Consider the following 16,595-nt stretch of genomic DNA (forward strand, 5'->3'; position numbering starts at 1 on the left):
GGCAAGTTCAGCCCTGCAAAACTAAATTATCCCACAAGGGAAAAAGAAATTTTGGTTGTCAAGAAAACAATTTTAAATTCTCCAGCTTTTCTTGGAAAACCCTTTACTGTCCGCACCGATTGTGCTAGAGTAAAGAATTTCAAAAATTTTAAACTTGATAAAGCTGCTGACAGAGGAAGATTAGCAAACTGGCAATTATTTCTTAACCAATATGATTATAATGTTGAATTAATTGCAGGAAACAAGAATTATCTTCCCGATGCTTTAACTAGAGAACTGGCAATGTTCAGCCGAAAAGATGATGACGAAGGTCGCAATCCAAGAAGCAGAAGAATTGGGAAAGAACATGAAACCACTGAGGATCCCAAAGAAAAAAAATCCTCAAAAGGTTCTTGCTAGGTCCAAAAGGCTAGCCATAACTGATCAATCTCAGGGTAAAGGATTGGATAGCCCGTCTCAAACGACAGACGGTAAAGGCTCATCAAGACCGTTGACGGCTGTCGCTTTGCCAAAAAGCAAACCAACTCCAACTGGAGTTATAAATGTTTTTAATTATGAATTAAGAACCTTTGCTGATCCCATGTTTAGAACTGGCAAGAGGCTAGCTTACCACCAGAAGGTAATCCTGGATAATCTCTTATTTTCCTTTCAAGAAAGAAACAGTGGTATTATGTTCCCAGCTTTGTTCGCATTAGCTGAAGAACTCCATGAAAATGCTAGACCACAGCATGAAGAAGTTCAGATACAACAGAGTGCTGTTAGAAGTGAAAACATTCACTATCTTGAAGATCCAGAAAGTGCTAGAGTTCTTATCATATCACTAAAAGAATCAGATTGGTTTGAATTCCATAATCTGATTGGAAGCCATAATTCTGAAAACTGCATTCCTCCAACCCTCTTCATTGTTGCAGGACCTTATGTTGGAAGATATAGTGTAAATGTTCAGAGTGAACATCCTCAAGAACACAAGCTCTGGCTTGTTGAAAATGGTTTTGTCCATAATTTATGGACCAAAACAAATGATGATCTCAAAGGCCTACCCCCTATCATCGTCAACACAGTCAAAAATGTCAGAAAAAATGACTGCATGCTTAGACTGAAGTTCAGATCCACTCCTCCAAAATGGATTCAAAAGGAAAATGGAGAAGTAGAATATATCTCTCCATATCATTATGTTCGGATCATTCAAAGGAAATATCTTCAGCCCGCTTGTGTTGGCTACAATGGTCAACCAAATTCAAGCATCCCGTGGATGAAAGCCATGTCTCTTGAATACATCAAAAAAATCATTGAAGAAGACACCAGAAATACATTCCTGGCAGCAGGAGAGAAGATACTAATCATTGCTTATGATCATTCTGAAGTAATCAGCAGTGACCTTTTCCTGTCTCTCACAAAAAGAGAAATCGACTGTACCTTAGCATGCTTACGCTGGGTGGAAAAGTTGGAAAAGGACAACCACTACAAAATGTATGCAGATACAGATGTAGACGATAATGCAACCATTGCCAGAATGGCTGGGATGGATAGCGACTCCTTTGTCCTTGGCCACAACTCAGAAACTGACGAGAATATGTAAATCAAAAGGTGTAGGAAAAACACCAAAAGGCAACTGTAGACTTTTAGACTTTTCCAAAAGCTACTTTTGCTTTTCAAAAAAAGAAAAGGAAAAGAAGAACAAGGTGAAACATTTCACCAGGGAATCTGCTTTTGGCCATCCGACCTCCATCATCAGGAGCACTCACAAAAGCAGAAAATCACGGAGTCTTTCTGTACATTTTTATGTTTTGAATTCCATTTTGGAGTCCCCTCCCTATATAAGGAGCTTTAAGTTCCATTTTTAAGGCATCAGAAAATTGAGTAGAAGAGTCTTCTCTCAAGAAGTAAGAAAGCCATAGTAGTAGTGTGCTCTTCTCTTCCTGTCTAGTGTGAAGTAGTGTGCTTTCCTTCAAAGTAAGTATCTGTAATCATTCTTATGGATAGCTAAACAGCCTTTTGCTGTTTACCTGAGAATGAGGCTCTGAAATACTAGCATGTATTTATATTTCAATAAATAATTTCAGATTGCTCATCCACTTCGTCAAAATTATCAAATTAAGATATATATTATGTTTATACTTTTATCTGTTCTATGCATGCATCCTGTAGGAATCTGAAGTTTTAGATTTACTATCTACCAAAAAAACTAGTTTTGACTTAGGATTAAGACAAGCAGCAGTGATTCCGCCTGTTAAAGTAACCGTTAGGTGAAAAATCTGGGCATGTTGAAGGCTAGTTTTGTTTTTTTTCAGAAGTCTAAAATGAAGTTCTTAAGGAAGACAGTTAAGTCCAAAAACCTAAAAGTCAACATAGGATACAAGTTGCATTACTCTAAAGAGACTACCCTTTTAGTCTTTTCCTAAAATAATAGTAGAATACAGAATTGTTGGTGCTAGTGGGCACAATACACAAGCTTTCTGGGTATATGGGGAAAACCCCAATAATGTATCTACTCCCACATTTTGCATTCATTAATTTCTTTAAACCTTCTGTAAAGTCTTGAGATTATGATCACATATGGTGCATGAAGAATTCCTCTCCACTTTTGATAAGCAAAGATAAAGCCTCTCATCTTTTTTGGTCTTTTTTTTTTGGGACGAAATCATCTTAATTGTTTGGTTAAAATGTTGTATACATGTACGAATTAAGAGTCTATACACATATGTTCCATGTGATTGTGAATTGATACGATGCCCATGCCATGCCAAGCCAAGAGTACTCCTTGTTACTCTGTACCCTGTACTGCCATCTATATTGTGGTACATTAAAATTAGGCCTGACATTTAAACCTGTAACCCGCAAACCCGCACGATACCCGCACGCTAAAAATCCGCACAAACCCGCACGATACCCGCACGCTAAAAATCCGCACAAACCCGCTCGTTAATTAATCCGGGCTAAAAAAAGCCCACACGCAAAAAACCTGCAAATTAACGGGTTTTGCGGGCTAAACCCGTTGGAACTAGGCCTGACATTTAAACCCGTAACCCGCAAACCCGCACAAACCCGCCCGTTTATTAATCCGGGCTAAAAAACCCGCAAATTAACGGGTTTTGCGGCCTAAACCTGTTGGAACCCATTAACTCAAAACCCTTTCCAAAAACCCATTTCTAGCAAACTTTTAGGATTTTTAATTTTTTTAAATTTGATTTACTCTCAAACTTTATCTTATTCTAGCAATCATTACCAAACGAGGCATTAATTATAAAAATACGTGATCCGTGAGGATTCGATCGTTGGATCGTAATATAATTTTGTGAGGATGATTCTAAAGGCGATCTGGGACGATCCAATTGTTAGATCTTCACATAATTTTGAGAGGATGATCCTAAAGGAGATCCATGAGGATCCGACCGATGGATCGTCATATAATTTTGTGAGGATGATTCTAAGGGCGATTGAGGACGATCCAACCGTTGGATCTTTGTATAATTTTGAGAGGATGAACCTAAGGGCGATCCGTGAGGATCTGACCATTGGATCTTCGTATAATTTTGAGAGGATGAACCTAAGGCGATCCGTGAGGATCCGACCGTTGGATCATCGTATAAATCGGTAAAGATGATCCTCTAGGTGATCTGTGAGGATTCGATCATTGGATCGTCGTATAATTGTGATTTGTGAATTATTTTTTGTCAAAAAAGGAAAGGAAAAAAAATCTAAAAAGATAGAAAATTAAAATTTTCAAAATAGAAAACCAAAAAAGTTCATATAGAGAAAATGGCAAATGCGGGGTTATATACATAAATCTTAATTGGTTTTAGTAGCTTTGATAAAAAGTTAAAAAAAAAAAAAATGTTTACGGGTCTTAACGTGTTCCAACGGAAAACCCGCAAACCCGCCGGGTTTAGCCCACAAAACCCGTTAAACTAACGAGTTCTTACTGGGTCGACCCGTTAAGAACCCGCACTATACCCGCACGTTGCCAGGCCTAGTTGGAACCCGTTAACTAAAAACCAAGGTTCTAAAAATCTTTAGGCGTTAGTCAGGCGGTGGTCATGGGACTAGCCGCCTAGGCGGTTTTGTATTTTTTTAATTTTTATTTTATTTTTGTAGTATATAATTATATAATTAAGAATATATACTCTTAAAAGAGAATAATAATTGTTAAAGAGTAAAAGAATTGATTACACAAGGGCACCTCAAGCCCACACCTGTAATCAAACAGGGCAGCACGTACATGATCAATTCAAATTTTTTTCTTCACGTGTCATGAGCACACCATATCCATTCTTCTTGCCTTAGCAGCCACATACCGAGAAAGGCCACCTCAATCATCAATTCATCACTGATTCATCTCTTCCTCGTTCTCGCAAATAAACCCAGGAATATTTTCAAAAAAGTCAAAAACAAAAACTCATTGCACAGTTGCAGCAATATTACGACTACGATTTCCAACATATCTCCTTCTACCTCTGCCAACATATCTCCTTTTGCCTCTGCGATCCAACTTCCACGATCTCCACCAACACTGGAAAGAGCCTTCCTCCACCAATGCTATTCGCGCGCCTCCGGCATCGGAATTATCATGCTCAACACGTACGCTGACTAGTCCACCATGCTTGCCGTGAATTCTGTTGTTTGGTATAAGCTTCACCTCGAATTCCGCCTAGCCCAACCACCTAGCCTATTCCGCCCAGCCTCCTAGGCGCCCGCCCAAACCGCCTAGGCCCCCGCCCAAATCTAGAATGCCTAGAGCCACCAATTACCCATAGGTGAGTCGGAGAGCTGCCGCCCAGCCCCTAGGCGGCTTAGGCAGTCAAGTTTTAGAACACTGCTCAAAACCCTTCCCAAAAACCCATTTCTAGCAAACTTTTAGGATTTAAAATTTTTTTTTTTCAACCAGGGCATTTTTATAATTTTTCTTATTCCCCATGAGGATCTGACAGTTGGATCTTCATATAATTGTGAACAGACGATTCAAAAGGAGATTCGTGAGGATTCGATCGTTGGATCGTCATATAATTTTGTGAGGATGATTCTAAGGGCGATATGGGACGATCCAACCATTGGATCTTCACATAATTTTGAGAGGATGATCCTAAGGGCGATCCGTGAGGATCCGACCGTTGGATCGTAATATAATTTTGTGAGGATGATTCTAAGGGCGATCTGGGACGATCCAACCTTTGGATCTTAGTATAATTTTGAGAGGATGAACTTAAGGGCGATTCGTGAGGATCTGGCCGTTGGATCATCGTATAAATTGGCAAAGATGATCCTCTAGGTGATCCTTGAGGATCTGACCCTTGGATCTTCGTATAATTTTGAGAGATGAACTTAAAGGCGATCCGTGAGGATCTGACCGTTTGATCATAGTATAAATCGATAAAGATGATCCTCTAGGTGATCTGTAAGGATCCGACCGTTGGATCGTCGTATAATTGTGATTTGTGAATTATTTTTTGTCAAAAAAGGAAAGGAAAAAAAAAATCTAAAAAGATAGAAAATAAAAAATCTCAAAATAGAAAACCAAAAAAGTTCATATAGAGAAAATGACAAATGCAGGGTTATATACATAAGTCTTAATTGGTTTTAGTTGCTTTGATAAAAAGTTAAAAAAAAAAAAAATGTTTACGGGTTCCAACGGATAACCCGCAAACCCGCCTGGTTTAGCCCTCGAAACCCGTTAATCTAACGGGTTTTTACCGGGTCAACCCGTTAAAAACCCACACTATACCCGCACGTTGCCAGAGCTAATTAAAATGAATGATTATCACAAAGTAAATTGTTTGGTTAAAATGTTGTACTCATGTACGAATTAAGAGCTAGCCTATACACATATGTTCCATGTGATTGTGAATTGACACGATGCCCGTGCCATGCCAAGTCTCTATCACTCTGTACCCTGTACTGCCATCTACATTCTGGTACATTGAAATGTGGTATTATTGAAAGGCGCGCCATTTCATGTTCAGCTAATTTGCTTAGAACTCTTTCGACTTAAAAACGAAGAAATCTATCCTCAAAAGTACTTAACTTAATTTCTAATTAATAAATCAAAAGTACCACAAAGCAGAAGGTAGATAGATCTTAACAAATTACATGCATGAAATCATGAACTGATACAGCCCCACACGTTAACTTCTTTGTCATTCCTCTTGGCCCCTAGCAACCTAAACAAGTCACATGGCTATAAAAAATACCGCACTTGTAAAATGAGAATATGATGTCAACCAGGTTCAATAAGTCTAGTATAAATATATCTATATGATTCTACTATATACTACTCAATTTGATAACAATGTCTTCATCTTCTTCTTCTTCTTCAAACCCATCTGACTCATCATCATCTGCACCACCAAAGCTCCCATTGAAACCAATCCCAGGTGACTATGGCTTACCCTTCTTCGGTCCCATCAAAGATCGTTACAACTATTTCTACAACCAAGGAAAAGATGAGTTCTTCAAAACCCGAATCCAAAAGTACAACTCCACAGTCTTCCGTACAAACATGCCTCCCGGCTCCTTCATCGCTTCAAACCCTAAAGTCATCGCAGTCCTCGACGCGGTGAGCTTTCCTATTCTCTTCGACACCTCCAAAGTCGAAAAACGTAACGTCTTGGACGGCACTTACATGCCCTCCACATCCTTCACCGGCGGCTATCGCGTCTGTGCCTATCTAGACCCCTCAGAACCGAACCACACTTCTCTCAAGCGCTTCTTCTTGTCTCTACTCGCCAGTCGTCACCACAAGTTCATCCCACTCTTCCAAAACCACTTGTCAGACCTCTTTCTCAACCTGGAAACTGAAATTTCAAAAAATGGGAAAGCAGACTTCAACACCCCGAGCGACGACATGTCCTTTAAGTTCGTCTTCTCGCTGTTCTGCGGGTCAGAAAATACTTCATTGGGTTCCAAAGGGCCAAACTTGGTGGCCGCATGGCTCGCGCCACAACTGGCTCCGCAGATCACACTCGGGTCGCCCAAGTTGCTGAGCTTTGCTGAAGATTTGTTGCTGCACACGTTTTCCTACCCTGCATTTTTGGTCAAATCGACCTACAAGAAGCTCTACGATGCGTTTTACGAGTCGTCGGCTTCGGTTTTGGACGAGGCCGAGAATAGTTTCGGGATTCCGAGAGACGAAGCTTGCCACAACCTTTTGTTTTTGGCTTGCTTCAATGCTTTTGGTGGCATGAAGCTTTTGTTCCCTGCTTTAATCAAGTGGGTTGGATCCGCAGGAGAGGATTTGCACCGCCAGCTCCGAAATGAAATCAGGGCCTTTGTTAAAGAAAACGATGGGAATGTTACTTTCTCGGCGTTGGATAAGATGAATTTGACCAAGTCCGTGGTTTATGAGGCTTTGAGGATTGAACCTCCGGTTCCGTTCCAGTACGGGAAGGCCAAGGAGGATATCATGGTCCATAGCCATGATGCAGCATTTGAGATCAAAAAGGGGGAAATGATCTTCGGATATCAGCCCTTCGCCACAAAGGATCCGAAGATTTTCGAGAATCCGGAGGAGTTTGTGGGGCATAGGTTTGTAGGAGAAGGTGAGAAATTGTTGAAGTATGTTTATTGGTCAAATGGTCGCGAGACCGATGATCCGACGGTGGAGAATAAGCAGTGCGCGGGGAAGAATTTGGTGTTGCTTGTGTCGAGGTTAATGTTGGTAGAGTTTTTCCTTCGATATGACACTTGTACCGTTGATGTGACTACGGCTTCATTGGGTGCATCAGTGACGTTCAAAACATTGACCAAAGCCTCCTGAATGTCATCATGGTCGATGGCTAATAAATCGTACCTATTTCATTCTCAATGCTGTTCACTACTAGCATGCTTGGAGAGGTTGACAGTTGAGCTTACTAATCTCAAATGCAATATCACCAATACATTAGGGTGTATCTTACTTGATTGAGGTATTTTCTTTTGGTTTGAAGTTGGCTGGCTTATGGACTTTTGGATTGTATTGTGAGTCATATACTATTTTAGCCTCCTGTTTGTAATAATATCGTAAAGACGTAGTCTCTGTGTCACTGTATTTTTGCATAATTTCATATGGATCAAATAATAGTGTAGCAGTAGTGGAGTTACATTGGAGTTTAAGATGATCATAGCCTCTTCAAATTTTTATGCGGCTCATAATTAAGATGAAATTAATTTTTTTGGGTACAAAAGAGAAGGAAACTCGTCTGACAATCGAGCAAGAACGTTCATCTACAGTCATAGTGATCCAAAGATCACCGGCCACAAATCACGCTCTGATCATATGGCTATGCTTTTCATCCACCAGGTTTAAATTCCTATCTTGTCAAGGACATAGATGTACGTACAATCCTATAGAACAAATGTTACAAGTAAGGTCGTCAATAAGACGTTACTTTAAAAACATGCATTTACTTAAAGAAAAACATGCATACGCTCTAAGAAAAACATGTTTTTAAGTAGCTAGCCTACTGGGAGTGAGCAAACGAAGAAAATGAATGCAAAACACTGTTGGCCGCCTGATAGGACATTTAACATGACAAACGTGCCAAGCCGGCACAGAGTAACAGAGGAGGAAAATAAAAGCAAGCCAAACATGAGACCCAACTGTGACGCAAAGTGAAAGTGAACAAAACAAAATTATAGCCTTCGAAGAAAGAAAGAAGAGCAGGGCTCGAGTTCTACCAATGGGAAAATCACTCTCAAGTTCGAAAGGAAGAGGGGTTAAGTCAAATCTAGAAATAAAGTTGAAAAGCTTAGCGAATGTCTAGTATAAGCTTTTTGTATTGTTGGCCTTATTTTCTATATAAAATATTGGATTTAGGCTTAGATTGGATTCGAGCAAATGAGATTGAGGATCAATTCCATCAAAGTTTTGAAGAACATATTCCCAAACTGTACGTAAAAGTATGTAATAACATAAATTTCTTTAATCCGAGGTTGTTGATCTATTTCATGGTTCTTTTTTAGACAACTGTTTGATTAACAGACTTGGCTATGGGGATGATTTTAAGCACAACCTATCTTTGAGATAATTCTTTGCAAGTTTTGTAGCTTTCGTCTATGTGGACGGGGTAAACTATAAAAATGCTCTCGTTTTCTTCTTTTTGTTCAAGCAGCTGCCGGCATAGAACCCTTGGCGTTGCCTTGATTAACCATCTAATCGAATTAAATTCGTAAACGAGAGGTTGAGAGACGACTCTGGTCATCAACTAACATGAAATGGCCATCGACTTCTTGTTTTTCTTGCCCTTCGTGGTGAGGTGTATGGCTTCACTCGCCGAGTTCAACATGCTTTTGGTTCCTTTGGGCGGCTGGGGTTCCGGGGCTTCGGCGGCGGTAATATGTTCGCTGATGTCATCAACGCTAGGCAACAATGCTATCTGATCCAATCCGATTGTTTGAAGGCAACTCGGTGGAGGAGTTGCATTGGGGGAGCAAGAGGCTGCATGGTGATGATGAATCACGAGGATAGGATAGGATAGGGTTTGTTATGTTGTATTGTCGTTGAATTATTAATGAATTAACAATTTCTCCCCCAAAAAAAAGGTTGGAGGTTGTCGATCTGTCCCATGATTGGTATTAATTGTCTACATGATTGGCTTATCAGTTCAGAGCACGCATGCAGAAAAATCAATAGTTGAGAACTCTTGAGAATAGTTTGATACCAGTGAGTGTAAAAACATTGAAGGGGTAAGAAGGAAAAGCAAGACAGAATAAATTCGTCTGTCTCTCTAGTCAGTTATGGGAGGCAATCTACCTTTGATAAGCAAGATTGGGCTCGCCCTCTTTATAGATTCCTTTTATGGACGGCGTTACTTACCTGTCTCCCTTGATTTACCACCACGGTGCCGCCGCCATAACTCATCAGAATTTGAAGCACACCAAGCTAGAACAAGTCCCAGCCTGCAAAGTTGTTGTTGCCGCCGTCACGATTAGAAAACAGAGACGTGTCCTACCCTTCAACTTCGTAGCCACCTCCACGAGTGGAAAACCACAGCCAACACACATAAGCAATGCCACCACTATTGCGGTCGAAGACTCCTAAATCTCTGCCGTCATCTGAGACAGAAAGTCGACCTAGACTAACCGAATCCCACCAGCCTCCGCCACCATCATCTACCTTCCAATCACCTCCAGGAGCCGTCAGCCATGCCGCCCCAAAAGTCATACCATCTCCGTCCATCTTAATCTGAGGATCAATGACCTGAAACCAATCCAAGACCCGGCCCTATCGGCCGAGAGCCAGGTTTCCAAAGCCGCTGTGCAGATTAGGTATGGCCTTGTTGGGCCGGGTGGGCCTTCAATTGGAACAAAGGCTTTCTAGGTGGCTACTGGGCTTGCTGTTGGGCTCACAGCTCCTTGAGTGTTTTATTTTATATTTTAACTAGAAACGGTGTCCACGTTTTACCGCGGAATTTGTTGTTGCTAACAAATTATAACCATGAAATGCATAATTGAAAATAACTTCATTCTACTGAAATAGCATTGAAGATTTACTTATATGTAATGCAGGCATCATCCAAAAATACATAGATACTCAAATTAGTTACATTTCAGTCATTAAGTTCAAACCATGGAGGGCTTTCCTTACATTTTTCATTCCAGTTGAAGTCTATTCAAAATTAGGTTAACCTAGTTAAACTTGTTGCTGGAGTATATTTAAATATGTAGCTGCTCCAGTTGTACCAGTACAAAAAGGGTAGCTGCTCCAGTTGTAACTGTACAGAGTAGGTTAGCGTAGCGAAAGTTGCCGCTGGAGTTGCTTCACCTGGCTGCTCCAGCCGTTGAACAAAAATTGGTTCAACAATAGTTACAATCATATACACGTTGAGTCATTTCTTCTGCTTCCTAGGTTGTGCTTTGCTGTTGATGTTGTTGCTGGCTCATGGTCAGCTTGCCTGTCACTTTAAAACGAAGAAAATAGAGTTAGAGGTTAACCTAAAAGCATTAGTGTGGGAGGATGTTTATAATGAGGATCTGTGGATTGTTTATGAAGACCGCATTGGCATATAGCAAAGAGCTCTTATAGTTAAGTTAGTGCAACCATCTTGTATTGAAAAGTTAACGGAAAATAACTATAAGTTAATGAAGAAGAAACTACATCTCTCCTACCTTTTTTGTCTGAATCAGAGATGAATAAAAATGTGTATGAATGCAATTGTGATCATTATTGGCTATGTTCTTTTATTTATTTACTTTTTCTTTTTCTAAGATATTTTTTCCCCTGTTTCTGTTGTGGTAATTTGGAAGTTATTAAAGTGAGGTTAGAGTGTTCGTGACAGAGTCACCCTTTCAAGAAGCAAGACACATAGGAGGCTATCATTTCTCTTGGGATTGATTCACTTTGCTCTCCATAATCTGCATATAAAACCTGATTTTGAAGTGGGTTTGATTTTGAAGTTGAATTCATGAGGTTGCATTTCTCTCGTTACATGGAGCTTTCTAAAACTAAAGGATTTTCAGATGTTTAATTTGATCAGGGAAAAAAGGAAGTAAAAGAAATAGAAAAGAATGATGATGATTCTAAAAATTTGTGAATTTAAAGCTCCATAGATAATTGAAGTTTATGATCCTCCATAATTTAATTACTGCAGGTGGATTTCGGTTTTAAGATTTGGTTGCATGTGGCTTAAGAGAAGTATGTTTGAAGCATCAATTATAAGTAGTGAAAGCAGTTTTTTTAGAAAATATGTTTACTACCTTGCTTATAAAAGTCTGGGAGCAAAATATAAGAGTTTCCAGATTGCTAGTGAGCTCATGAAGGATGTTATCAGTGACGTGAGATTTGAAACAGATGGTATTACATGGGATAAAGGGTATCTAGAAGTGAGCTACAGGGAAAGAAAAAGAGATTGGACCGCATGGCAAACTCTATTAGCAAACTGAAAAACTTCTTTCAAACTATAAGCAAACAAAAAGAAAACCAATTACTGATTGACTAAAAGTTAAAATCTTAGAAAGGCTTGTGATAGCATAAATCAACAAAAACTCAACTGACAATACATGCCCACAAAAAAAAATAATAATAAAAATAAAATAAAGAGGAAAAAACACAAAACTTCCCAAGAAAGACAGATATAACATATACATACATACATATACAGATACAGAACAGAAACATAAGATAAGAAGGACTTGCCTGAGAGAGAGAGAGTTCTTGCACTTGTAGGGATATAGCAACCGAGTCAGTGAAATGCTAAGTGATAAAATGACTGACATAAAACTTTTGCTTCTTTGTTACCAACTGAAACAACCCTGTGCAAACATAGCAAGTTAAATTGAATCACAATGATAGAAATAAGCAAAAGGTTAAAGATGTTTCTGATCAAGTGACAAACTGAAATTTCTAAATAAATAGCTTATAGAGAAGCAAGTTTCTTGAATCACTCAAATAAGTCGTTGCATGAATTGAAACAATTCAATATTTCATTGACACATGTGCATTTTCACCATATCGAAAGTGAGTAGAATTTTAATGTTTGCTGCAAATAAAATGTGTGATTATGAACGACATTCAAGATATGTACAGTAATCAAATGAGGCCTTTACTGGCAAATTGGGGTTTTTTTTTTTGGTCAAATACCGGCAAATTGAGTTCAAATGAAACTAACATATTGTGTTATTTATATGCAAAGGGAGTTGATGTATTCCTGTAGAGTCTAGTAGGGCATTTACCTTGAGTTGAGTCACAACGGAAAGAAAATTAAAAGGTTAAAGTTTTACATATATCCACTTAACTTAAGTGTGAAAGAGGCTGCTAGAGATGGATCAAGTTTTGAAGCTGTGAGTTAAAGCCACCAAGTCCATACAGTAAAAATAAAAAATAAAAAAAATGAAATCACAAAAAACATTAAAAGTCTATCAACTGAATCGATTCTCACATCATCCATATAACAACATGAAACAAAACACTTAAAAATCGAACCTTTAGAGCTGCAATTTAATCAGCGTGCAATTTTTCCAGCTTAGGATCCTAAAAATAACCAAAATTTACATATTAGATCAATCTTTAGTAAAAATTGGAATGCAATTTGCAAGAAAGAATTGAACTTGTAACAATGACATTAGTGAGATTTATTCCAAATATGAGATTGGAGTACCTTACAGCTGCTGCATCTCTTCCTCTGCCATATGATGGAAGGGCTTTAAGCACAGGCCACTCATTCAAGTCCTGAAACTCAGTTACTTGGTTGAGTTAATATGACCAAGCAAAGCACATGGTAAATATAAGCAAATCTATCAAACATATCATAAGAAACCAAAATTCAAATTTACCTAGTTACTCTTCAAGTCCATACTAATTATTCTCGGAATACCTTTACAATGTAGACCTATTTTCTTAACATTGCTATCATTTCTTTCAATCTGGTGGAATGCTTCATCAACAAACTGCAATTGAACAGAAGTGATGTAGGCTTAGATCATAATCTTGAAAGATACATGACCATGATGACCCTTAAAACAAAAACTTACACAAACAAACTGCAGTGATACTCTTGACTCCAGATCACCCAGCTGGAAATTGACAAATATAGTTGCATCATCTTTCTGACCAAATGGATTAGGCTTTGTAATTTCATGCATTGATATGCAGCGTAAAGGATCAATTTTGCTTTCCCAGTCCATCAGAGCATAAAAGTCTTCCTGAAAAGATTATGTATTGGCATCTTTTATCAATGAAATCAGGAAAATGATTCGTTGTGGGAGATACTTGTAGAAAATTAGAAACTATAAGTGGTACTACTATTTCTAAACCTCTATGTCTACCACACATGAAATTGGGATAGCTTATTACCAATGTCATGAACCTTCCTTTCTGATTCCAAAAGCTCATCAGCATCTTGATAAGTTTAGATGAAGATGAATAACAGTATGTAAGGTACTGAAATATTAGGTAATGTCTCTTTCAAGGAATTTTAGATGCTGGTGCAAATGATAACTTTTAGTCACCTTATCAATATTATGATCCAATAATTGTTTTCATGGCATTTCCCTCTTCTGTTTCTTCTTATTCCCTTCTTAAAAACAAAACAACATATACAAATCAGAGTCATCAAACAATGTCTATAACAGCATTAAAAAAATCCAAAAACAAAAAAAATATTTAATAAGCATTACGCCAAGGTTGAGAATTTTGTGCCGCCCTGGCCACCACTACATGGTATGATAAATCTAATTCCAATAAATGATTTGCTGAGTATAAAATCAAATACCGAGATGGAGAGCCACTTGTTTTCATTTCTTTTGTTTCTTCCTCTCTTCCCTTTTCTTTCTTCATCTGAATCTCTTCTTTTTTCCCTTCTTCCCCTGTTATCTTGTTTTTTTTTTTTATTATTATTATTTTTTTTTTTATGCAATCCAAATTGAGAAAGCTTGATTGTTTTCAAACTCAATCTTTGGACAGCAACAGCAGGTTATATATGTTAACATAAAGTACAGTTGGTGTACATGCTTTTCTCAATTTACTCTATTCAAACCTAAACCCAAAGTAAAGAATAAGCAGAATGTCTCTTTATTCACAAATGAGAGAAGTAGGCTTTTCAAGGTGTAGAATTTACTGAGACCTTCTTATTCACATTTGAACTTTGATTTATTCATTCATAGCTCTACCTCAAACACAAAAACAAATATAGTATCATTATTCGAACTTTTATTCATCATCTACAATACAGTGACAAATGTAGACTACTAAACTCTTAATTAAAGACAAACAAACTCTATTAAGTTGGAATAAGTGTCAGTATAAATAGGTTTTCATCAAGTCTGCTATTCTTCAGTCCTAATGTCACTATGATCTTAAAGAATTTCTGAGTTATGAATTGCATATATCAATATGGGTGCCCCAATATGTTATAAATTGCATGAATTCTGATCAAATATGAATGAAAGAGTAAAAGTATAAAAACACATTTTGAAATCGATTACATAGGATCAAATGTTTTAATTACCTGGTTCAAGCTGAAGAATGATCGATGAAACCTTGAGGCCTCTGCAAACCCCAATCCAATTTGAAACTCTCCTTGACAAATCGATAAACCAGAAATCTGAACACCTGAAAAGAATGTATGAATTAAACCACAAATCGACAAAAACCAACTATATAAACCTTTACTCAATCTGAAAAAACTGGAGAAAAAATATTGAAGGAATTAGAAAATGGTTAATTGGATGGTGATGTTTATTTCAAAGCAGTATATTCATTGGTTGATGTTTATTTGAAAGCAGTTTCTAATGTTTCATTTAAATGCAGTTCGAATCTTTCATGTATTGTATAATCTTGTTAAGTAAATGATCCCGCCCACAGTCTAAACCCTTGCAACCATGTCAAAATTGCATGTATTAGATCATCTTGAGTTAGTAATTTGAATTCTCTCCTGTCCAAATCCCCAGGAAGCAGACTAAAGAAAATGAAATGGCAGACAGTCAATTCATTACAGCTATAGAATATTGCATGAATTAGAAAATGATTAATTCCTTCCAATCATAACTCTGTACGTATGGTCACGAAAATTTATAGGATTTAAGTAATTGTAGAGTTGTGGATGCCGGAAATGTTATCAAAAACAAAAAATTGTAAAGTTATCCTATCCTACACATTCAGGCCATAAAACCCAGAAGCCAAAATCTTAAAAAGATGAAAACTTTCAAGTCGAGATTACCTTTTAAATGCTGTAGATGCTATTGGGGTGTCAAATTGAAAAAAACAACAGATAGACTGCAGGCAACCTTCACTTGAGCAATCAGAGTGTTGTGGTTGAAGCAAAAGAGCCTCTTCGCTTTACATAAACTGATTAGCAAACCTGGATTTGCCCAAATCTCCAGTCTGATCATGGTTCTCTGCTTTTCTCTTTCTCTATGTAAAGTTGAGAGGGAGGAGAGCGACAAAGCGAAAAATGAGGCAGAAGGCGGCCATGTGCGATTTCTTTTTTCTTGTGAAAAATTCTGATTTGGACACCCTTTCTGCGTGAAGTTGGTGCTGGCTGTATAATTACAAAAAAATTATTGTTTAGCATTTTACCTCGTAAAGTTGGCGTATGTCATTTGATTATATATGACTTGTCTTCTGATGGCAACGATTGTCTATTCACTTTATTGCTTCACTTGGATGACGGTGATATGGATGGTTACTTAAATAGCTTTTAGTTCCTTTTTTGCTGTGAGCTTTGTTTCTCCGACCGGAAGGTCGGCAAATCTAAAGCCCATCTTCAATTTTTTACCTTCCTTTTAGTTTTCAGTTCTTGACACAACGTAAATTTAAAAGGAAGGTGAAACTAATCTCCATTTGGCATCAGAGTGAGTCTCTCATACTTGGTGACATTCATGGGGTAGGAAAGATAAATCGAGTTATGAGTGAGGAAGAGATTCACACCTATTTGTTAAACTTTTCTTACTAGTCTTTTGTGTAAAAAGAGGAAAGGTGGCCCTGTTGTAAAACAAAAATAAAAGAATTTGAGCGAGAGAGAATTTGGACGCAGAGGAATTGTGTGTTTCTATTCACCTCACCATGAGGTTTATATAGGATGTACACAAAACATAAATACTTAACAGTTACACCAATTACTCATACGATTACAAATCAATCAATCACTAATTACAAGTCAGTCAATCACCAATCAATAGTGATTGAC

The 16,595-nt window shown here is 38.0% G+C and overlaps 2 protein-coding genes across 5 annotated transcripts; one reads left to right on the forward strand and one right to left on the reverse strand.

The window, feature by feature from the left end:
- The first annotated feature begins 6,233 nt into the window (after positions 1 to 6,233).
- On the forward strand, positions 6,234 to 8,072 carry LOC112173396 (allene oxide synthase 1, chloroplastic-like). Its single transcript, XM_040507874.1, has 2 exons — positions 6,234 to 7,819; positions 7,873 to 8,072. The coding sequence occupies exon 1, from the start codon at positions 6,284 to 6,286 to the stop codon at positions 7,748 to 7,750; it is 1,467 nt and encodes a 488-aa protein (XP_040363808.1). The 5' UTR covers positions 6,234 to 6,283; the 3' UTR covers positions 7,751 to 7,819; positions 7,873 to 8,072.
- A 4,711-nt stretch (positions 8,073 to 12,783) lies between these two features.
- Positions 12,784 to 15,838, reverse strand: LOC112171902 (exocyst complex component SEC3A). Of its 4 annotated transcripts, XM_024309036.2 has the most exons (8): positions 15,694 to 15,838; positions 14,916 to 14,986; positions 13,918 to 13,986; positions 13,763 to 13,807; positions 13,441 to 13,611; positions 13,284 to 13,356; positions 13,068 to 13,152; positions 12,879 to 12,940 (listed from the first exon to the last, which is right to left on the reverse strand). In XM_024309036.2, the coding sequence occupies exons 4-8, from the start codon at positions 13,805 to 13,807 to the stop codon at positions 12,895 to 12,897; spliced, it is 420 nt and encodes a 139-aa protein (XP_024164804.1). In that variant the 5' UTR covers positions 13,918 to 13,986; positions 14,916 to 14,986; positions 15,694 to 15,838; the 3' UTR covers positions 12,879 to 12,894. The 4 variants fall into 4 exon arrangements, 3 of the variants coding, with proteins under 3 accessions (XP_024164805.1, XP_024164804.1, XP_024164802.1); XM_024309034.2 differs by having other exon boundaries at positions 14,916 to 15,838; XM_024309037.2 differs by lacking the exon at positions 13,763 to 13,807 and having other exon boundaries at positions 12,784 to 12,940; positions 14,916 to 15,838.
- Positions 15,839 to 16,595: the final 757 nt, after the last annotated feature.

The sequence above is a fragment of the Rosa chinensis genome, chromosome 6, assembly GCF_002994745.2.
Source record: "Rosa chinensis cultivar Old Blush chromosome 6, RchiOBHm-V2, whole genome shotgun sequence".
NCBI lineage: Eukaryota > Viridiplantae > Streptophyta > Magnoliopsida > Rosales > Rosaceae > Rosa > Rosa chinensis.